This window comes from Dufourea novaeangliae, unplaced genomic scaffold (genome assembly GCF_001272555.1).
Source record: "Dufourea novaeangliae isolate 0120121106 unplaced genomic scaffold, ASM127255v1 scaffold61, whole genome shotgun sequence".
Classification (NCBI taxonomy): Eukaryota; Metazoa; Arthropoda; class Insecta; order Hymenoptera; family Halictidae; genus Dufourea; species Dufourea novaeangliae.
The window spans coordinates 618,278-642,527 of record NW_015373931.1 but is presented as its reverse complement, the minus strand read 5'-3'; the positions used below and the strand labels follow the sequence as shown (position 1 = coordinate 642,527).

The following is a 24,250-nucleotide window of genomic DNA, read 5'->3' as shown; positions in this document are numbered from 1 at the left end:
GTAGAAGTAAAAAATGACTTCCTTTGAACTATGCCTGGTTTTAATTATATACACACATAATTACTTTTCTAGGTTAAAATTACTTATACAAAAGTTTTTGAGGAATAATTCAATATTATAGTATATGTATATATCTATATAATAATATAGTTATATAGTAGATATAATAATATAGTAGAAATTTTGTTTACTTTATTACTTGTGATAAAATAGAAAGATAGTAAAGTACAACAAACCGATTAAAAAAACGAAATTTACTTGAAATTGTTATTTCTTGTAAAATTTACTAATGGACTCTGTACTTCTTTTACGCCTCGTAAAGTGAAGAATGAAGCGATTGTAATGAAAATATACAAGATGACGCATTAAAATAACAAAAAGAAAGAAACTAATGTCCAAACTTTTACAGTATAAAGTGATATCTGAAACTACAAAATTCAAGTCAAATATCGTATCTCTTTCTGCAATTCAATATGAATTATATTTTTTACACTATAATATTATGAAATGTAATTGTATGTATACAATAGAACCAGACAAATTATAGCATACATTAAAATCATTACAGTTTTAGTAATTGTCAACTAATTGTTGTCTAAAAATAAATACTAAATCAAAGAATTATAAATACAGCCTCTAATCTACTGAAGCTTTACGAATTCAGGTATCACTGAGTATACCTGTACACGCATTTAAATATTTACACGTAGACATTTTACAAAAAAAATTCCATCGTATTTTCTTGCAGATAGCGATAAACTATAGCAATGAACACGATGTCACTAGAAGCGAAATCTTTGATAGAGAGCTATTTATAGAGCACTAGTGATTCAGAATTGATAGATGAATGGTTAATAATATGTCGTTGTCCTCGAACCAAGCGTGATATTATCGCATTAAAATCGTTCATGCTGCGTATTTTCGGAAAATAGACAATGTAATCGCACATGATAATCGCGACGAAATTACAGCTCTTAATGTTCTCAGCTGATATTTTATTGTGGCAGCTAGTTGAAGCGCGGCCCCTCAACCCACCATATTTTTTCTCAACGGGAACGGAAACCGACTTACCGGATACAATTCGATTGGCGTCCGCGATCACCCTCTGTCGTCTTTCGTCCTCGTCAACCTCGTCCCGTGACTTTTTACTCATCGTGTCGGCAACGTGACACTTCTGTTCGAGAAACTCGGCCATAACGTCCCCAAGCTCTTTCTCGTCGCTCGCGTACTTATCTTTGATGGGGGTCGAGGTTCCGTTGAACACAGTGCCGTTTGTGATCGTGACATGCTGTTTCGCTGTTTAGTGCAAGAAACAGAAGAGAGACAGTGATTTAAACGGCGTGACAGAGAGCCAGTCGATATGGTCGTAGAAGCACAACAAGTTAAAAGACAAAATATGGTAAAGCGAGTATCACTCTATCCAGTTGATTGGCTTTGATTCTATCTAGGATTGAATCGATACTGTCAAGGTATCGATACTTACTCGGTATCGAAACAAAAGTATCGATACCTACTTGTATCGAATTATATTTCCCTAACCTTGATACCCAATACAAAAGTTGTTTATACCTTAAGGGGTTATGCCTATCTGCAAGCTCGAAAAAAGACAAGTACTTTTGGAATTTATTTTTAATAAACTTGAAGACTTTTTTAAGTATACGTCATTGTATTTGAAAGTATACATTTTAAAGTACTTATAATAATTTCTTCAATGCAAAATATAAATAAATAGGAGAAATATCAGCCATCACCCGGCGTCGTTTTCATTTTAGGCGTTTTGCAGTGACCAGTGTAACTTCGAGTTCGTTTATCTAAAATAAAAAATCCGAGCAAATTTTGTTAATATAAGTGCCCGATCGTTCATTATCCTGAAAAATTAATTGACAACAAAATGGCGGCTGTTCAAAGTCTAAGTATCAATTTTCGCCAAAAAAATCGTTCATTTTTAATCTATAAAATAAAAACTACACAATGACGTACACAAAGCCACGATCAGGCATTAGATTTTTATGTATAGAATGAGTCCACCAAAGCTGAATCGGTTCGGTCCAGCGGTTCTCGAGATATTTTGGTCACCGATTTAGAAAATGTGGTTTTGAGAAAAACACGTTTAAAGTTTCAAGTCAGCTTTACAACTGAATCTATGCAGATTTTGTATACATAGTTATTCTTAGTATTACGGCTTCATATAGCTTTGTGTATTTACTAACGCAACCATAAATTGCATTGGGGCACAGTATTTATGATTCACGCACCCCTAAAAAGGGATTCTACCACTTTATATCTGCTCCGAAACTTCCAAGGCCGTATACTTTGAACGGGCGTAACTCCGCCAATTTTGGTAGGATCAACTTCAAATTTTCACACAATATTTCTAAAATGATGTACTGTAAGAAAATATTAAAACCTAAAAATCGATTTTTTCAAAATTTATAGGTAGGCATAACCCCTTAAGAGAAAATAAAATAGAATACTATACTTTATATATTTACTTAAATATATAACCATATATACCTATATTATTTTAATATTGAAAATATTGAAATACACATTCCTTAATTATTAATATAAACAACACTGTTGTGTGTTGAAAGTAATTACAATATCAAATGTTGATGGGTCGATACTTACTCCATTCGATACGAGTACTTTTTTTCGATACCTACTTGGTATCGCAACTGTACGTATCGATACCAAAAGTACTCGATATCGAAACAAAAGTATCGAGTAATGTACTCGTATTTACTTGTATGGATTCATCCCTAATTCTATCTCGCGATTCGAATATTTTCTTTTTTCGATGTTCGATGTTCCTAATACTTCCTTCGCCGCATATTTTTGTAATCATTATTTCTGGGAAATCGATTATTTTATGCACTTATTATCACCAAACATTAGTAGGTCTGCCAATGGGTAATAGTTTATTTTGTATTAATTTTGGTAATTAGTTTTAATAAAACCAGAAAATTACGCGATACTAACAATATGTATCCTTGTTCTCCATTATTTTAACAAGGAAAAAATCAGAAAAATATTTTGTATATATATTACATCACTTGTTTGTTAAAAAATAATATTGCATTTTAATGTTGATATGTCCAGAATATACAATATTAGCTTATTTTAACAACATACAACAAGACTGTTCTTGCAAAGAAGAATGTTTCACCCCAGCTGGAGTATCTCAAATAATTTTTTTGTTTTTATTTGTACGCTGAAGATATTGTTGAAACCAATGCTGCAATAATGAGATTTGCAAAATCTTAATATGAAGGATTCAGTTAATATTAAGTATTAATATAAAGTATTCTTAAAATACGACTTTATATTATATTACGTATTAAACTTTTTTAGAAATAATAAGTTATAATAAAAGTACATGTAAATTTGTAAATGTATATGTTGGAATGTGCCCATAGTGTTTCACTTCTGATTTAATTTTTCTTGGGATATAGTATAGCATAAATTCGGTATATGTAGTTAATAGAAAAATATTGATCCGCGGATTAATGCACCTTTTCACCTCTGATTAATATCTATGTGTATCTCTAGTTGGTGTTTTATAAATAGAATTCATACACCATAATTATTCATTATTATTTAAATTACCTAATTTTGTACAATATATTTCAGATCACTTGCGATAACTTTCATTAAATAACATTATTTGTAAAAGCGCTGGATAAAGCATTAAGAAAAATACATAAGAGTGCAATTGCAGCAAACATTATGTTACACAAATAATCACATGAAATGCATTGGCGTATCATGAAAGTGCTTTCAGAGAAATGTAAGATTAGTTTAACGCATTTTCTTTAGCAATGACACAAAGTCGGCTTATTATTCACAAGAATAATGCAAGCAGTGATGTCATATCCTCGCTACTGTCGTAATCACGTATTCAATGAGTATTCCGTCCGTAGGGTATTTATTACATATTATTAATAAGAATTCAATAGAAATGGGTAAGAGTTAATAAGATTTTATAATACATACTTGGCGTATCATGTTTAGTGCCAGTAATGCTGAGGTCTTCCATGGATTCCGAATCCTGCAGAACAAATTACGCATAAAGTTATATGTGTTTGATTATTTAAAACTATCTACATATGTATATAATTGCTCATGCTCATTATGTATTTCTTTTTTTTTTTGCAGCAAAGACATTATTTAACCCTCTGGAGGGGGAACCGGGTCATTTTTGACCCATACCGAAATTCCGAATTAACATTTCATCAAAAGTTTTAGCCTGAATTTTAACATAACTTTAAAGTTTGAGTCTCAAGTGCCCCACGTTTATCATAGAAATTTGACTTCTCCAAACGTCTTAATTTTAACTTTGAAATGTAATTTTTTACGACTGCTTTTTCATTGTATAACTTTACTTAGAACAATTATGTAATATTTATTATTAGATTACTATTGTAATCAGAATAATATTTTATTATTAACTGTATTGTGTTTTAAATGTCATTACTATCAAACTCTTCGAAATACAAACCTTAGTTCTATTGAGTTCGTAGTCGGGATCCATCTTTGGATCCATTTTCGCGTCACGTCGTAGAGAAGTATCCCTTGATGGTCCCAATTCTTCTTTCAAAGAATCGAATCCAGGTTGATCTAATCGAACTCTGGCGACTGCTTTTTCCACGTCGTCAGTCACTAATTCCACGTTAAATATACACTTCTTCACGATATCCTCACGACCAATCTTATTCAACGCCTTTTCCAAAGAATTTCCTACATATAGAAATTTATTTATATTTATTAAGGAGCAACAATACCTGTAATTAATATTGTATACATTAATTTTATAACTCAAATAACAGTTTCTTTACATTGCATCTAATATATTATCAGAAGGTTCTTCTAATACGTAAAATAAATTGATGATTATTCATTAGATAATTATTTGATCCTTAGAAAATAATCATTTCTCTTAAATGTCAAGGAACAATCGAGATGATATTTAATTTGTTTAAATAAGTTATGCAATAATCAATCCAAATTGTTCAGAGATATTCCATTAAATTTTAAATGCTCTCATTACTACTTAGGAATCACTGATTTCTAACATTATAAGAATATTACGAATTATTTCATCGAAATAAAAACACAAACATTAGTGTCACTATTACTCGTAATAGAATATTAAAAAACCGATGGAAATTTCTCTTAAAAGTTGTATATACAGGGTGTCTTCAAAATCATGGTACAACCGGCTGGATGGTGAGTACTGGTAACTTTATAAGAAAAAACAATAAAAAAAATTTTTTTTCGTTTGAGGTTTCGTTTTTGAGAAAATCGAAATTTAAAAATAATCTGAAACGCGTGTATTCGTTCATGATAGTAAGTATAACCGGCTTGCAATGAACAGACATGTTAGCCAGGTCCTATTCTACTGAACGCGTATTAAAAAAATTTTCAAATTCGAGTAGCTCGAAAACGAAGCTTTAAATGAAAAAATGTTATTCTTTTTCAACTTATTTTTGCATGTAGAACCAACACGGCCGGTTATACCACAATTTTGGGAACACCCTGTATAATGATTAATCTCCTTTAAATGTTTACATGTTCTGTATCGAATCAATTCTTTTTCAAATATTAGCTAAAGACTCGAAATAAAAACAGAAATGTATAAGTCACTGTTATTTACATCCACCCCGAAAACACGTTAAAATAAACATCCGTTGAAAATGAAAAAAAAACAAAAAAAAAACAAAAAAGAAACAACAGTTCGTTTATATGTCCATTATTCTGTATCATCATCGCAGAGACAATATTGTATATCTCGACGATACAGACCTGAACTTATTGAAATCTGACATCTCTGTACGGGTGACTTCCTAAATAGCAACGATAGCTCACTAACGTACGTGTTAGTCGCTTCGTTTTCGTACTCTTGATACAAAGATATAAACATCGCCACGTTTACGTTCTCACCAAGGATAAATAAAATAAGGATTCACAGAGTATCACATAAATGTTTAAAAGAAAAAAAAATAAATAGGTAAGGAAGACACTCGATGTACTGTCACTTTCACTGTGTTCTCGCGCGGATAGACAGCAATGTCTGTTTACTTGTGCCGGTTGCAGAACAGAAACGATGTGCTACGCGCATTGCTGCTGTGTGTCAGTGTCATTAGTATTGGCAATAAAGAGGGGGGGGTGGGGAGAGAAAAGAGTCCATAGGTTTATGTCAGGCATAATAATGCAGGGATGAGATCACCAACTACGTTGCTCCTCAGATTCCACGAGTCTTAGTCAAAGGCGCGCGTCTGATTAATTGACCTTGCGAAGAAACAGGTTCTTTTTAAATTTTACTATCTGGGTACTAGATCGAACATTTGTCTTTGCACGGGATCGTTCTAACATCCTCAGAAAGAACAACGCGATGCTCGATTATCAAACTCCGATTGGGCAAAAACCCTGATGCTCGATTCATGTTTTTGTGTAGTCGTCAGAGAAATATAGGCGTGGAGTATGAGTGATACTTTGTTGGAATGATTGATTGATGGAAAGAAAATAATGAATTGCATGGAATATAATAGAAGAATATTTAATTCAGTGTAAAAATTCTCGGAATAATAATTTTTCTGTTAACATATTTCATGTACCATTTTTTGCAGATTAACTAATGCTTCTTTGTACTTGTTCTTCTATATTTTTATTATATAAATGCAAAGATTATGAATTGTATAATTGTACATATTGTTTATCTTATATCCGAACTTATTTTGAGTTATTACTTCAACTGTTTGTGAAGGAAAAGATATTAATGATCTCTGTGTACGGGGTAGTGAAATACAAAAATGTTTGCACGTATAAATAATAGCAATATCAAACGATCGTTTGTTACTCTGTGTAAGTGTATTCGAAACCAAGTAGGTAATTGTATAGTTAAGCTGAAAAGATAAAAAATGATAAAGACGTAAAAATAACATTCACATGTTCAATACATGAAAAATTAATAGATATTCCGTACAATTTTAAATACAGAATAAATGTTTGACATTCATATGTACCCATTGATTCAAGAAGATGGTGAGTAAAACATGACAAAATTATATTTCGTGGAATTATTTTACGTTATGTTTTACTAGTGTATTTATACGGCTGAAATAATAGTACTAAAATAGTAGTGCAAGTATGGTAATATGTTTAATATTAGGTGTGATGCGTTAAAAGTATACATAATTACATTTTTATTTATTCAAATACCGCTTCAAAATGCAAAAAAGGTAGTCGATGTGGCCATATTATAAAATAGCGATGATTGGGACGATTCCTTGTGCAATGATACATTTTTGTACAAACCAGCCTTCAATTATGGAGAAAATCGATTTCGATAATTCGTGGAATACGTGCAGGAATGGTCGTAACTTGGCTATCGTGTCGGGCCATTAGTCGCGACTTCTATTTGTGTTAATGATTGTAGATCAAGGTGATGGGATCGTTAGACCTGTTTTCAGCAGTAGCTTGACATACACTAATAATTCAAAAATAGTTAAGTTCACGGAAAAACAGATACATGTGTGCAACATGCTACCGTCAATATTTAAAACTAGAAACGTGTGTGAGTAATGGGCAGACAGGATAGCCAAGTCGCGTTCTGTACTGATAACGTATTCAACGAATTTCTAAAATGTACAGTTTTTACACGAAAAATCAATGCATTTCTTTTTATTGTACTATTACATTAATTATATTTTGTGAAATATAATTACCCCTGACCCGGAATGTTAATTTCGGCTACTCATGGAAACATTAAAACTTATGGGGCACATGTGAATAGAGACTTTTTCAATATTTTAAGTGTATACAATCAACATTTACAAAAACACGTTATATACACTTATATAGATGATGGATTGTTTAAACTTAAATTGCTGAACGCCAAAAGTCCTTTACAGAGTTTAAAAACCCTTACGGATTTATAAAAAGGTTTCTACTAAGTATTTCTTTATATTTGTACCACCTGTACGTAAGTATAATTACTACATAAATAAATGAGTAATTAAGCAGTAAAAATGTTAATTTATGTTTAATCAATGAAATTTTTTTAGAAGAATCACTTTTGTATTCAGTTTTATATCGCTGAATCCTGTTTCATAAAAGAAGATCATTCCTTAGAGAAATTAGGAACCTTATGCATTATAATCAAATACTATAAAAATTAAAGGATAAAGTGTTCTGATAAATAAATTATTTGTTTGTTTAAAAATGTCCATAGCTATCAAACAAACTATTATATTTCAGGTATCTCTCTGTAACATTGTGTTCTCGTCTATTCCAAAGGTTTTGGGTGAAAATTATCGCATCCAAGCGATTTGCTTAAATTGAGAACTTCTCGAGGTTTTCTACACTGCCGACAATTAAAACGTATCCAAAATAGCATGATTCTGTGGTCAGATGGCAAAACGTGATTTTTCAGATGTTCAAAAGTTTTTTCACATGTGAAAAGTTACAACATTTTGAAAAACACAATTTTTCGTATTAGCGGTTGCAAAAAGTGGTTGTTAATTCGCGTTTAGTCAATTTATTCACATTATTTTTTAACCCTTTCTAGCTTAGTGGTGCCACGTCAATATCACATTTCAAAGTTCGATAATATAGGCCTATCATCTACTATTATTTATTTACCGGCCTATTTGTTACCTTTATCTAACGACAAGTAGCCAAACAAACTTGGAAATTTGTTTTCAGATGTCGTGTTTTAGGTTTTAATATTATCTGAAGTATGAAAAAAAAACAATTTATCCAAAATTGAATTTTAACACTTCTTAAACAACTGTATGAATATTCTACATGCAAATTCATAAAATATTTCAAAATTAAAATTCTGCCCAGAAAGGATTAAATAAACATACACAGAAAAGAGTATATATCTCAATTGTAACGAAAATTGTACACATCACATTTTGCCATCTGACCACAGAATTTACGATACTCGTTACAAAATGATTCGAAACCCCGGGATACGTAAATACGATACATTACGCAATATCAAATACAAACATACCTGTGGCTTTATTCCCGTTATTCTGCCAGATCTTGAGCATCGCTGCAGCCTGCTGGGCAGGTTTATTAGAATATTCTTCTTTAATGGAGAACACCTCGTTCGGCGGAATATTCAATTCTTCCGCGAGTTTCTCCCAGTCCGAGTCCAGCAGATTCGCGATATCGGTCAATCTTATTGTGGCTCTGTGAATAGTGTCTGGACGACCTGAAGGAAGCAAATTCAACGGTTAGATGATTTCCCTTGCTCCGTCGTACTATCTCCGGCTCATCCATGGAACAAAAGTCGACGTACTTATGCCACCGTCGCGTAGAAAACTATAATTCTTCGAGAGCTCCAACAGATCGACCTCCGAGGCCGCGGGCTCCGGCGATATCTTTTCCGGCAGCAGGATATTTAACGTGCATATCGGTGTCTGGGGTAGTTCACCCTTCGGGACCTTGGGTTCGCTCATGAACATAATACGGCCAATCATGTCCGTTGCGTCCAGATCTTTTATTCGCGCCGTGAACGGAACACGATTCTCCTTGAATGCTCTGAACGGCAGCTGAAGCTGCTCGCCGCTCTTTAATACAGGCACAAGGTTGCCCGAAAACTCCATGTACTGCGTTTTTCCTTCCAACACCTGTGGGAATTATTAATTCGTGTCGCGGGAAGAAAATTTTGTTTGTTATTAAAAATTATCAAAATAGCGTGAGCCATTTACATTTTTTTAAATGCAGTTTATACATTTTTTTGTCGAATAAGCATTGAAATGAATTTTTTTATTCTTTTATTCTCGTGTACTGTTCGATAAAGTATTCCATTACTATACCTTGAATTAACACTGGAACTACCGAAAATGAACGTATATTTCTTTCTGTCACATCAATAATCATGACTATTGTAATGAAAATAGTGAAAGATCTGAGAATATGCATTGTTGTAACATATTAGTCATTGTTGTTAGAGTTTAATATCTAAATAGTTTAATAACCAATAGTTCTAGTGTTAAACTGTAGTATATTTACGTATCGCTAGAATTTAATATAGCTACAAATGTCAAATACATTTACAAATTTCTACAATAACAAATACAATTAAAAATCGAACCATTGGCTTCGGGTCAAATTGACTAGAACAGTGCACGAGGATAAATGAAGAAATTAGTGTTTTGTTCTTCTCACAATTTCTAGTATATTCTGTGTATATTTTTCGTAGTAAAAATGAGGATACAGTTTTACATAAACTGACAATTATAAGATATTTATTAAAATTATGTAACAATAGAAAACTGACGGAAACAATAATGATTTTTAAATCTTATCTCTTCATTAAACTCGTTGTTTTCGCCATAATTGGAGTAATATTAACTTAGGAAAATCTAATTGTTTTCTACGGGCATTATTATCAGCAATCAATAATTATGAATTTTAACAACGTACATTTAAACAGTTTTACTTTACTGCCTGTCAAAAATGAGTTCAGCTACATTGATTAGAAACTCATGATTTCACTTGAGGAAGTTGTTTGCATTATAAAGTCAATAAGAAGATTCTTTACGCTTAAAAACATTGAAAAAAGCAAAAGAAGAGAATAAAATAAATGTCAATTAAAATTGAAAAAGTGGCAGTTTCCTAGGAAAATAAAAATTTGTTGACCTGTTATTTTCATTTTGAAATTTTCGTTTCTTATATTCCGAGTAAGTAAATACACTGTATAGATGAAAAATATAGGAAATGTAGCATACTTTGTAGCAAACAATTAGCAAAATGACGGTAACCAGCTTGCAAATTCATATTATATTATGTGTGTCGTGTAACTGGTGGTAGAATTGAGTAGGGGGTGATGCTACGTGAAAAAGTTAGTCGAAAATACAGAATAAAGTTTTATCATTTCAGACTTTGTTTTCCAGACAATTAACTCTGAGAAATTAATTTGAAACGCGCGTATTCGTCATGGAGTAAGTAGAAATGGAATGCAATAAACAGACGCGTCAGCCAGGTCCTATTCAACTGCACGCGTATCCAGCAGATTTTCAAAGTCGATTTTCTCGAAAGCGAAGACTTAAATAAAAAAATTCTATTGTATATTTTTAACTTATTTTTTTACGTATAATCAGCCCCTATCTGATTGTACCACCAGTTACATGAATGGTGAATTTGCATAAACGTTCACGGTACAACACCGATCGTGTTAAACCGATTAAAGTGTAGCGTCGTGACTCAGTGTAAAAAGAAAAAAAGGATGCCGTTTCCTGTTTAGAGAGTAGAAGTTAATTGAGTCAAGTGTGCTTCCACTTACCTCGACGTCTCGGCTCTTTGCAACTTCGGTGAAATGCTCCTGATTTTCTAATGTCTTGTCCTCTTTGTCATCCGTCATACAGAACACGCGCAGCCTTGCCTCCAACGGATCTACTCGCTTTGCAAATACTACAAATCTGCGGACGAAACGCGTTCGAATAATTGTTCACGCTTGAATACAAAAGACTGTAATCATGCAGGTAAAACGTGGTCGATCGACGTTCCAAGTAAAAAATATACTTTTCTACAATATCATCCCGTATTTCATCACAGATATGAACCATTTTTTATTAACATTCGACGTATTGACGAAATATACAATATGAAACTGTTCCTAGAAAAAATGAAACTACATGAAATACTAAAGAGTGCTATGAATACGCTGCCAGTTCGTTTGGGTACACTTCTGTTTAGAATAGAGATTCTGAAAGATGTTACGGTTTCGTGTCACTCATTGAGTACTCAGAACTCATCCTGAGTCTACTACGCGCTTCTTAGATTCTGATGACTAAATGGACAACTCTACTACGGTGATTCTATCACTCAAGCTATGACGTAATCAGACATCGTTATTAAAGATCAGATAAATATCTAGAGGAATTTTTATAGTATATAAAAATTATAGCACGTATACAGTGGATGGTTACATTATTAAAGCCATTTGAATTAATTAACGATTTTATGACTTTAGCCTTATTTTGTATAATTGCAAAAAGCTAAGTTTAATTGTTACTGTATCTGTAATAAACAACTTTTAATAACTATTACTTAAAATTTATCTAGTGTAGAAACCTTGTTATTGTTATTATATTTCTACACAAGTCCGAAAAATATATTTTTCTTACTGTGACTCTAACAATGTGATCACCGACTGTATAATGTTTTGACGATTGTCAACACTTCTATCATATGCAATTCCACTTAAAAATACACGTACACTTGCTTATTTATGACAGAATGCAATTTAGATTGTGTATAAAAGTGTCTGCAATGGTTTTACTACAAAACAATAAATTTTTGTGTATAAATTCTTCAACGAATAAGTTTTTAGATATAGGTTGAAAAATTGACTAGATTTTCAGTTGAGAAACTGTTAATATTAGAAAACTTTATGAATTTCTTTATTTTTCTTTTTGGTTAGCATGTGTACCCAAATATTCGAATGGAAGCGTAAATACTACAATCTTACCAGACAGAAAAAGTGTTAACTTTCTCTGTTATCGATTCGATTTATTAGAGGAAATGTTCTACCTGCGATTACGGGAAGTAATTTGCTTATTTCGTTATTTTTTTATGTTTAAAATACACGTTAACTGAATTATTTCGAAAACGTACTTAGCCATGAAAGGTACGTGTGTCGCATGTGTGTATAGCTCTGTAGCCATTTTCGTGGCTTCGGATATATTCCGACAATCCATTAACCAGAAGCGAGCGGATACTGTGGTAGTAAAGGAAACGCAATCTTTGACGAACGTGAGCGGCGTCGAGCCTGTGACATCCTCCCAGACTGCCCGAGACTGACCCCCTGAACGACATATATACCAAGTCCAATAACATTATTAAAATATGTCCGTGTTACGAATACAGAATCGGCAGAAAGTGAATTTTGTGTGGTGTTAATCCGATGCGACCGAGATTAATTACAATACACGACCGTTCACCGGCCCTGGAACTTTCTAAACGTCCTTTCATTGCTGAATATACATTTTTTTATCGAATAAAAAAGTATCTAATTGAATAGATTTGTATTAAATTTACTAAACCTACAAATTTTGTAAATCGTATAATATAACTGTATATTTTATTATAAAATGAACATTACGAATGGAACATGAAGTTGCAGATATTATATGAAAATGTTGCAGATAAACGTGGAATTAATAAACAGAATGAATAATACAATACTTATGTTTGTCTTTTGTATGTTTATAGATGCAATTGTGAACATAATTCATGTTTTATAGATGTCACTTTGGTAATTAAAATTTAAAGTAGTGGTTGCAAGAACTGATGGTTATTATTGAATGCGTTTGGTAATCATAATTTCGATAGTTTTTCGATACGTTTCAAATAGAAACACAGAAATTGTACGGTAATTATTCAATTTCAGAATGTCATTATATATTTCCTATCTGTCAAGTAAGAAAAGGCCAGAAAGTAGTGTAGGTGATAAATCTCCTTCTGAAGAAATTAAAAAATCTATTTAGCAATAAAAAGGACCTACTTTGTTGTTGTTACTTAGTTTTAATAAGTACAAGAAGAAAAACTAATTATTAAATTTCTATTTCAATACTATGCAACTTCAGATTGTGACATCTTTTACAAAAGAAATATTATAAGAGTTGTTGAATTTCATTGCATTAAACGATTCACCCAGTATTACTGAAAATTATAATCGGAATACTCAAATATTTGAACCAACATTAACATTTTACAATCTTAAGAAATATGCAATTTTTATTTTATGCTAAAAAATTAAATCGTATTTAAATTTGATAATATTAAATTTCAATATTGATGTTATCAAAGTTTACTAAAACTGAGGTCAAAGTGCAAATTGACAAGAAAAATCCACGTTCTTTGTTACGTTTGTTATGTTCGATGTTCCTATACTTGAATTTAAAGGATAATATTACTGTAAGACACAAGTAACTACATAATCAGATAGAAAATTTGAACCAATTGCTAAGAAAGTTACGTGCTATAATGCAAGCTAATTCAAACCTTAATACAAAGTGACAGCATTGTTGGTAGCTTACGTTCATACTTTCGTTAGCAATACATAGAATTTTCTTAATTTGTGTCGTCGAACTCTAAAAAGTCATTCTACCAACTAACAATAAAATGATAAAAGAATGTTACGCAAACTTCGATCCTCCTATGCTTAATTTACAAGTATGGTATATCAGTTTCATGCTACGAATTTTTCTATAAATTTCCTACGAAGTTTCAAAAATGTTCTTCCTGACATACTATTATTTTGTATTGTTCTGCTTGTTTTAAACTCTTACATTTAAAAATTGTGCGAAAACATTAAACCTAAAACTCCTTAATATTTATTACATAAAAGAACGTCAAATAAAAATATTCTCTTCATGTTTGAGGCTATCAATCGGGAAATAATAAACAAATGCGCTCTTGCATGATAGCACGTTAGAAAGCGCTACATGTATGTGTGTGTATTAGAGATACATTATTCCAAATTTCCTCTAAATTTCAATATAATAGAAAAATTTATCTAGTTTGTATTTAATATCGGTCACCACAAGTGCGTTGATGTGACGTGCTGTATCGTGTATGAGTAATACAAAACAAAACAAACGCTGACCGAATGATAATGCTTGCCAAATAAAGAAAAAGCATCATTCAGAAGAATCGCGCTGAAAGCAAAACGCGAGTCGTGTGAATATGCGTTTAAAAAAAGGGTAAGCGGTAACGAATTAAAAGTATGTGAAATAATACCAAGTAAAACGCGTCATTATGTACGTCTGGGAACATAATCTTTCTGTTCTTTGTAACTACAAAAAAACGTATAACATTTCATTCGTCCATGATAATACTAAATTCTTGAACCAAACAGAAACGAGGTTTTCTTTCGAGAAATAATATAACACCGTGAAATTCATACTCGAATTTTCGTACTCAACAAAATTTCCCATAAATAACTGTTCAACATATTAATAAAATAAATAGAGTATGGCTGCAACGAATTGCAATATTAAAGGAATAACAATTGTTAGTCTTCGTATCAGTAACGTGGCGTACGGATACATATCAGAATGATCTAGAAATACATATATGTATATATCGTAGGTACACAAATTGATAATATATATATAAATTACAAGCCTAATATCGAAGCAGTTTACCAGTCAAACGAATGTGCTGAAACAAAAACTTTGAAGTTAACGCTTACAATGAGCTAGGTAATAAAACTTTATCTACGTTAATTAATAATCCATACCTAAATGACTCAATCCTAACAATATGCAAGCATTAACAATGAATCACAACAAGATATGTATACAACAATGGTACTCAACGAAATGTTTCTATGAAACATGCAGCTACCATCTCCCTTTTAAATCTCTATCCGAAGGTCTCCGGGACGTATCTATAAATTAGCTTCGTTTCGGTGCATTACTTCTTCAGACAATAACTGTAGTTATCACTTACGCAAAGTTTTATACGATAGAATGTTTTCTAACAAGTAAACTAACGAATTCGAAGGTATTTCTATGGCTCTTTTATACGCTTCAAAAGTGCACTTTGTGACGCATAGAAATCGACTGCACGAGTAGCAATGACGTAATATCAGATCATTTCAGAAGTTTTCATATACAGAAATGTCTTGATAAGTGTGAGCCAGCTTGCCCACGATAAGTGTGAAGTCGTCATCCCCACCACTGGGGAAGGGGGTCGCGGAACCAGTCAAGCGTATAATTTTTTGCCCGGCGCGCCGCGGCGGCTTCCCTTTCACGAGCCGACGGCTGAACGAGGGGAACAAATGCTACGATGAAACTTTTTGTTTTTGGTTCTTGGTTAACGAAACTTTTACGAACATTTTCGTGAGATTTTTCTGATTAAAATGATACCAAACACGACATAATTTGGATCATATTTACTCATGTAGAAACTGTTAACAATTCATATTTGTTCATTATCGTTTCTGATAAATCATAAGTAAATATGGTCCAAATTATATCGTGTTTGGTATCATTTTAATCAGAAAAATCTCACCAATATACTAGTAAAAGTTTCATTAACAATGAATCAAAAATAAAAAAGTTTGATCGTTGCATTAGCGTTGTATCACCGATACCCGGGAATATAATCTTTTCTTGATCTTCCCTCGTTCAGCCGTCGCGTCGACTTGTCGGAAAAAGTCTCTTTCTTCTCACCGACTGGCACGACGGAGTCGAAGGACAGAGCGGGGAAATGTACATGCATATGTACGACGCTTCGATGTTACAATGGTAGCTGGGTACCTCCAGTCACACGTATTTTTATTATTGGCCGAAACTGTACACACACAAACGGACTGTGTGACGAAGAGAATGAACGAAACACATCGAGACCGAGTAAGATAATGCGAACCGCAGCGATTACAATGTAACCATTGGCCGGTGGGAGCGTCGCAGGCGGGCCACGCAGTCGAATCGAGTGAAAAGAGATGCTTTCTCTTTCTGTTTTTCACTCGCTTATCCTTTTCTATGTCGAAACACTACAAAGGTAAGCGGCCGAGACTCGAGCGTCGAGCAAAAAACTGATTGACGAGGTGCTGACAACTGTCCACGCTCATCGTGAATGTGACTCTGCAACCGAGGCATTCACACTTATCAAGACATTTCTGTATTTCGTAGGATGCAATTGTGACGCAATTTTACGTGTTTACCTTTTATTTACACTACTTCAGATTTAGTCTTGTTTTTCGAGCATCAATATAATATCAATATTTTGTCAATCATCCGAATTTAGAATGAGCGGTTGATAGCGTTAGCTCCAACAATGAATGCTGATAAAATACACATAAGGCACCTTATTAATAAAATGCTTTCTACCGATGCTTCGATTTTTAATACGAACTGTATTCCTTCGAGGTACAGAAGTAAGTGGCGTGCGGTCCAACATATTCTCACCCGATGGCACCTTTGCCTTCCAAACTCTATGACCAGATCCTTCAGAAACAATGTCCTTATTCTTAAGACAATCTGTTTCTCATAAGTAAATTTGCGATAGCCGATAGCTGAAAGGCCCAATGTAATCCTCAACCGCCGCGTAACCCCAGGGCTGTTTAGTTTCACGTCGTCTCTTCCAGGACCGCACACAGCATAAGTCCCAACCATAAATCCTTCGAAAGCAAACAAGCGCCAAACTGTTCGCCTTCGAGATACTAAAAAGTGACTATAGCCACCTTTAGGATACATGAAGCGTTCAGCGATAGATGACTATAGTCATCTTTAGACCACAGCAAACGCTGGACTTAGATAACTACAGTCACCCTTAGTGACGAAAGGTTCAAGGCTGTAATTGAAGCAGATCCATACCAATCTTGCGAAGAACAAAACATTAAATTACATCGAGGATCGAACTTATTTCTTTCTATGTTTTGATTTCGCAATAAAGTTCACGCAAAAATACGCAAAATAACTACTGAAATAACCTGATAATTCCGGCGCTACAAGAAGAGGGCTTCTCTATGCAGTCCCGATGACCTGAGAACAGACGACGATGCCTACCGCCCGCGTATAAATACACCAAAGGTATTGCGGCGTAACAGTTATTCAGCGCTTATCGGTAAGAGATTCTCCAGTAAGACGGTACGCTGCTCTACAATGTTACGTGCAAGCATATATTACCAGTTATGCTGCACAGAAGTCTCAACGTCGGCGCATCTCCTGAATATTGATTGATCATGCCTTTGTTGGCCGCCTGGGGCACTGGTATAGTTAAGGTTATCGGTTTGTGGAATTTCCTTCGCCTTGGTTCGACGGTTACGATCGGCGATACCGCCACTCTGTTACCAAGAAGCTTAGCTACGAGATCTGCTGGTATCGGATGCGCCTAAACATAAATGCGATTGTTCGTAATCCAAAATGTAGGTGAAACGCGATGTTTCGCTGCAAGTGATGATCATCTTTATGAGAAAATGTGGTGAAATTAATAATTTGAGAAATAAGAACCGCAATCGCTATAAGTCACTGATATTCTGTTAGAGATAGTAGCAAGAACGATGGGGCCAAGTACATTACCAGCTAAAAGTTTGAAAATCCACTGTGAATGAAGAAATGTAGAAAGTTTCTCATTAAACAAAACGAATTTAAGTAATTGTGTATTCATACTCTAGTACATTCTTATTTTATCGTTTTCCATTTGTGTTGGAACATGTAAATTACCGTTATTATTTGTAGTTTTCTAAGCATTTACCATTTTATATAATATATCTTCTTTGCTTCATGTCTTTCAATTTATTTCCGTCAGCTATATGAAAATTTTTCTGTTATGATCACACTAGAATTTTTCTGATTTCTTCAAAGAATGTCTAAATATGTGAAGTAGTAGAGTATCTTACAGACAGAAATCAAGAAATAATATTCTTTGCCATTGATTTCTTTTATACAAACAAAAGAAAATTATCTAAGAATCTACCCACGAGGGAACCTTCTTTAAAATTAATCATTCTATTTTTATTTTCACGGAACAGCTACTTTCACTAAAATCCATAAAAACTTCCCATTTTCTCACACTTAAATTATTATAATTAGGGTATCGTTAATCTTCATCCGGTACATGCTACATGAATGATGAAAAATTTGGTAAAAAACGAGAGAATTATCAAAAATATGCATGTAATTCACTCAGCTAATGGAGCTACTGAGTACTTATGCTATAATAAACTATATGTATAATGAAGGCATTACGTTTCATCATGTATACAAAGTAAGTCAATGAGAACTACTATCTAAAATAACTCGTTACCTATTAGTTGTATAAAAAAACGTTTAGTGGATTATGTAGCACTCCAAGGATGGATACAATGTGATTTTAAAAAATTTTTTTTTCGAGATATCAAGGTGACCTTGAGTTTTTTCAAGGTCAATGCATCTTTTTTTAACACCATGTTGTTGTCAATGGAAGGACGAAATCGGCGATTTTAGCATGACTGTATTAAAACAAAGATGCATTGACCTTGACAAAACTCAAGGTCACCTTTATAGCTCGAAAAAAAATAAGATATAAAAAAATCAAATTGTACCCACCCGATGCGTTCCTTAGAATGCTACATAATTCACTAAAACGTTTTCTGATACAACCAATAGGTAACGAGTTATTTTAGATAGTAGTTCTTATTGGCTCATCTTGTATATTATTTTATGTACTTTCACTGTAAAGTCAATTATCGAAACCTTCATTGTGCATCAAACTTCTTCATATTCGTTGGTTGTGATGCTACTACACCATTTATCACTTGAAAATTAACAGTCGTTCCATCAGTTGCTGGAAGTTCCATCCATTAATTGATATAACGAAACAACCGATACGTACCTGTAGCCCAACACGGATTTTTTTCGTAAGGGCTGCTGGTGGAAAGACAGCCTGTACTTGTGGAACAGCTGACGATGAGACTGTACCACCTTCCGGGCCAACTGCATGAACCTCTTGCCTAATGCGGGACACTACAGCGAAGTAATGCGGGAAATCTGCAGTTAGTATCCTTACGATCCGAGATGTTTGGAGATCCTCGAGCTGGCTTAATTCTGAAAAAATATTTTTACGAAATTTTTAAGTTTGTAATCTCTTAGACTTCAACTATTGTATGTAATCAAAACGTGTCTTCCAAACTTAAGTAATATGTACATTAGTAACGCCCAAAAGTTTTCGTGATATGAATATACGTGACTGTGAGAAATGTGACAATAAGGTCTCGAAAATAATTCATTTAAAAATTTTATTTTCAAAATTAAACACATGTGAGGTCATTACTTTGAAAGTAGTAACGTTGAAACTGTGCACATGCATTCCAGTGTCGGATCACTTGATCGTAACGATTTTTATTGATTTCTGACGTTCATTTTGTGGTATCAATTTTAATACGTGTTTTACGTTACGAAGTGCGACAATAAAGTTTCAAAACTGATTTTGTTTCCGTCCAAATGCCAACAATGTAAACAGTTATGTTCACTTTGTCGAAAAACAAATTATTCTCAAAACTTTATTGTCCACGTGTAGCGGTATTAAGCTCCATCCGGCCCAGTGCATATTGCAGTGTACAATAATTTTCACGTTTGTTCTAAAGTTTGAACCTTGATGACCCAAATAAAGGTATTCTGCAAGAAAAATTTATTCCTTAAAAGAAAAAAGTCAAGTCTGAAGAGGTTACAACAAATACCAGGAAGTGAATATCAGAAATGTTGCGATCGATAGATCCGACGTTAAAATGCGCGTGTATATTTTAAAGGGACTACTTTGAAAGTGATGACCTTATATTTATTTAATTTTCAAAATAAAATTTACACATCAATTATTCTTGAAACTTTATTGCCACACTTCCTACATTTGTTCCATATTGAGATCTTATAAAAATACAATATGTTAGAAGAAAAATATATACCATTTACGGAGTAAAAAATATAGATATAATGAAAAATATTAAAGCCAAAAATAGCAACACTTCGTTGTTTTATAAATACCTGCACACAGAAACTTTCAATGCGACCGGAAGATATTCATCTTACATATACAGGGTAGTAAAAACATAGTTTTTTTTTTAATTAGGTAGATCAAGGGATGCTTAATTGGATAGAAGATAATAGCTGATTGTATTGCATTAAGTATACATTCTGATATAAAAAAAGTTTACAATACAATTGGTGACAATTGAAATCCCTAAAAAAAATGAAACTGTACAAAAATCGTACCTTCTCCTTCAAAGCTCTCATTAAGCACATCCTGGACTGCCTCCTCGCTGGCTTCCAAGGTGTGCTCACGCCAAGTCTCTCCATTGTCCGATCGAAGTATTACTATCTCTCGTTCTTTTCCTCGCAATGAAGCAAAATGAGGTACCTCTATTATTACAGGCCTGTTCGGAAGAAATGCTGTTTTAATTTTTATTTAATAAATATTTTATTAAAACGATTAATACACAAGTTATTTGGTCATTTTGAGTAATAAATGAAAAAAATAAGAGTACATCTTTATTTATTTGTATGTCAGGATTTATTAATCCTTCATAACACTTGTACGATCTGAGTGCGTTACGAGATTATTTTTATACTTCACCAAACTATAATTTCACCATATCTTTGTCATAACTCCTGTCAAGCCGACTTATATTTGTTCGGAACAGGAGAACAGATTATTTTTTAACAAGAAAATGTTAAATATCACCAAATCTGAAGAAGCAACGTATCCTCAATATGGGTATATCAAGAATTATTCGTATTACATGTATATATTTATAAAATGATATTTTGAAGTTACAATTTGACCTGAAACTTTCGGCAGCCACCGTAGTTATCTATTATAATAATTCTAACCAACAGAGTGACCATGCACCGGCGCACAATAACCACAGAGGGTTAACTTTTTGAAGCACTAGTATAGAATAACTACATAGTAGGTATCTACCTCAAAATCGTTAATAGCGTTTGTATTAACACTATGACGAACGATAACAGCATAGTGGCGTCATGTGAGTGCCAACTGGTCTTTTTCAGATATTCAAAGCTATTGAATCTTTTTACATACGCTGCAAAAACTATGCAATAAATCCTCGATGAGTGTTCGAATGCTCCCCGGCAGTGGCAAGGAGATGTCCTCAGAGGTAACGCTGACTTTTTAACGAGGTTTAGCAGAGTGATAGAGCTTGAATTTCCGAAGCCAATGATATTTGTTACAGTCGCATGTGACCAAAAGCAGCCGGTCACGGGTGAAAGTTACTCGTGGATCTAGCCGGTTGTCATAGTGCTAATGACAAGTTGAAATTGTGTTGTAGTTTAGAACATATATGTTGCCAACACATCCTATCCCTTTTCTGAAATCCGTTTGACTCGGTGGCAGCAGATTCTTTACTTCTACCTCCTCCCTCAACCTCTCTGCTAACACAGACGCGTACACCTTGTACGCCGTCTGTGTTAGAGTTATCCTTCGATATTCTTCTATTTCGTTCTTCTTTATCACTGGTATCATTATACCCACCCTCCATTCTTTTGACCATCCTTCCTCTTTCCATACGCCATTACATACTCTCCACATCCATTCTTCTACCTCTGTCCCTTCATATTTCCAAACTTCATTCAGGATGCCATCTCCCCCCGCCGCCATTCCGTCTTTCAAACTTTTTACCACCCTTCTTATTTCCTCTTTTCTTATTTCCTCCTCTCCATCCTCATTTCTTCTCCTTTTCCCTCCCTTTTTCACCCTCCATTCTACTGCTCCTAGCAGTCCTCTAAAGTACTCATCCCATTGTTCTTTTTTTATCTTCTCGTTAACCCTTCTTCTTCTTTTTCTCTCCCTATTCACTATCTTCCACACATCCTTTTCTGTTCTTACTCCCTGTACCTCCTTCTCCCATAAATTGTGTTGTACATACCCTAAAAATTTGGCACCAACGGGTCCAAGTTCAAGGATGCGGCTAGCCAAGGCCTCTCCCTCCATCAAAGGTGGCGGATTCGTCAGTTTGTCCCTTCTGAGATATCTGCAGGTGACTCGCATCGGCATCGCTGCCTTTCTAGGGGGGACGATAACACGCACGCCGCTGTGCCTGCACCCTCTCATAGCACCGCCTCGTGCGTCCACCAAAAAGGAAACCAGGAAGCTGTCATTTACACAAGAGATCAACATTACAGCAATACACTTCCGGCGATCCGACGAATGGGAACGAACGCAAAAATATCAGTAAAATAGCTGGAGACGTTATGAACACCCCTAGAGGCTTGAAAATAAGATTATATGTATATTGTGCGTACACGAATGTAAAATATTGCGGTCAAAAAACATTTGGCCATTTTCGAGGGAAATAACGAACATGCCATTCGCTTAAACGAAATCAATTGTAATTAAATTATAAAATAAACGATGGTTTCCGCTAATATTCGAGTATTTACATCGAATCTAAGCTTCTCACGTACTATTTGTAGTCTCTGGAATTCTTATGTACAGCGACGATTAAATTCTACATTCAAGACCGATGCTAATTCCGTGAACACGGCCATGGAATTTTCTATTACTGTACAGAATTTACTCTATGATATATCCGACGGAGGAAAGGAATGGTTCTATAAATCTTTCTTCGAACGCTCGTAACAAAAATATAATATAAAAGGCCATTTTACAGGGACGGTAGAATTATTTCGTTAAGTATCGAAAGCACGCCAAGCCGAAAAAAGCATATTCTTTTTGGAAAAGAATATTTACTAAAAGCGAAGAGTTATGGATTACGGGAGACAGTCCGCGATCGCGTTAAATCGTTTTTACTCGGTTTTATGAATGGCGTTAAATGTTCCATTAATGTCTCCAGTGGGAGATTAAAAAACTTCTGTGCTACGCGTTTGGTTGACCGTGGCACATGAAAACGAAAAACAAGTAATAATTAATGCGAGGTAATTATGTGCAAAGAGAAATTACATGAGAGATGGAGCCAAATAAATCTTAAATAGAATAACTATACGGCTGGAGAATAACGGCCTGTAGGCTTGTGTCAGGGATATTGCTGCATGGATATTTTACGGCTGCAAGCGTAAAACATATTAACATTGAGAGCATCATAAAAAAGTATAAAAAATTAAAAAGAAAGAAATCGTGGAACTCGGCTGAATCGAGTTCGAAGATCCATTCGATCGGATTCTAATTATTGACGGTGCCGATGGATTGATTCCCGCAATGAACCTCGGGATTAATTCACAGAGCATTTGCGTGTGATGCGTGCACAGTGAATATAAACCAGAATTACTCGCGGTGGAGTGTATTTTGGAATTTGCTTAATCCACGCGTTGAATTGTAAAAATATTCGTACATACGGCGGAACTGGTGTTGCACGCCATACGTTTTGTTTTCCTTCGATACACTGAATAGTCTAAGAATACCGATCGCCAATAAATTCCGCGAAGATTACCTACTCAAGAAAGATGATGCAATGACATTGTTCATTGTTTGTCGTGTTTTCAAAAGACATTAATTATGGCTAGACTACGGATTTTTATGGAAATGCACGCTTTCTTTGAGTAATTCATAAAGTTAACTGTTACACAGATATTGGATTTTTCTGCTTGAAGATTCAAATATGTTACAAGTATGAATTCTATTGAATTTCGTTTCAATTGTCGTGGTTGAAAAATGCTACAAGTACATAAAATCCGTAGTCTGTTTCAAATTTCGATTGTCGTAAAACGAAATGGCCAATAAATATTGGATGCCACATTAGAACCTCTATTATGTATCTGAATTAATA

At 33.9% G+C, this 24,250-nt stretch overlaps 2 protein-coding genes across 2 annotated transcripts in view; both read right to left on the bottom strand.

Annotated features, from left to right (window-relative positions):
* The window catches only part of LOC107195146 (microtubule-associated protein futsch-like), a 41,697-nt gene extending 35,869 nt beyond the window's left edge, over nucleotides 1–5,828 (bottom strand). Inside the window, exons 1-4 of the mRNA XM_015584931.1 lie at nucleotides 5,806–5,828; nucleotides 4,502–4,784; nucleotides 3,997–4,051; nucleotides 1,072–1,296 (exon numbers count right to left, since the gene is read on the bottom strand). Of these exons, the coding sequence (XP_015440417.1) occupies nucleotides 1,072–1,296; nucleotides 3,997–4,051; nucleotides 4,502–4,784; nucleotides 5,806–5,828 (586 nt within the window). The remainder of the gene's footprint in view (nucleotides 1–1,071; nucleotides 1,297–3,996; nucleotides 4,052–4,501; nucleotides 4,785–5,805) is intronic.
* Nucleotides 5,829–8,716: 2,888 nt separating this feature from the next.
* Nucleotides 8,717–24,250, bottom strand: part of LOC107195145 (ankyrin-3-like) — a 54,318-nt gene continuing 38,784 nt past the window's right edge. Inside the window, exons 18-26 of the mRNA XM_015584930.1 lie at nucleotides 22,394–22,618; nucleotides 20,721–20,881; nucleotides 19,348–19,559; nucleotides 17,661–17,865; nucleotides 12,637–12,826; nucleotides 11,303–11,438; nucleotides 9,314–9,644; nucleotides 9,023–9,226; nucleotides 8,717–8,733 (exon numbers count right to left, since the gene is read on the bottom strand). Coding sequence (XP_015440416.1) covers nucleotides 8,717–8,733; nucleotides 9,023–9,226; nucleotides 9,314–9,644; nucleotides 11,303–11,438; nucleotides 12,637–12,826; nucleotides 17,661–17,865; nucleotides 19,348–19,559; nucleotides 20,721–20,881; nucleotides 22,394–22,618 — 1,681 coding nt within the window. The remainder of the gene's footprint in view (nucleotides 8,734–9,022; nucleotides 9,227–9,313; nucleotides 9,645–11,302; nucleotides 11,439–12,636; nucleotides 12,827–17,660; nucleotides 17,866–19,347; nucleotides 19,560–20,720; nucleotides 20,882–22,393; nucleotides 22,619–24,250) is intronic.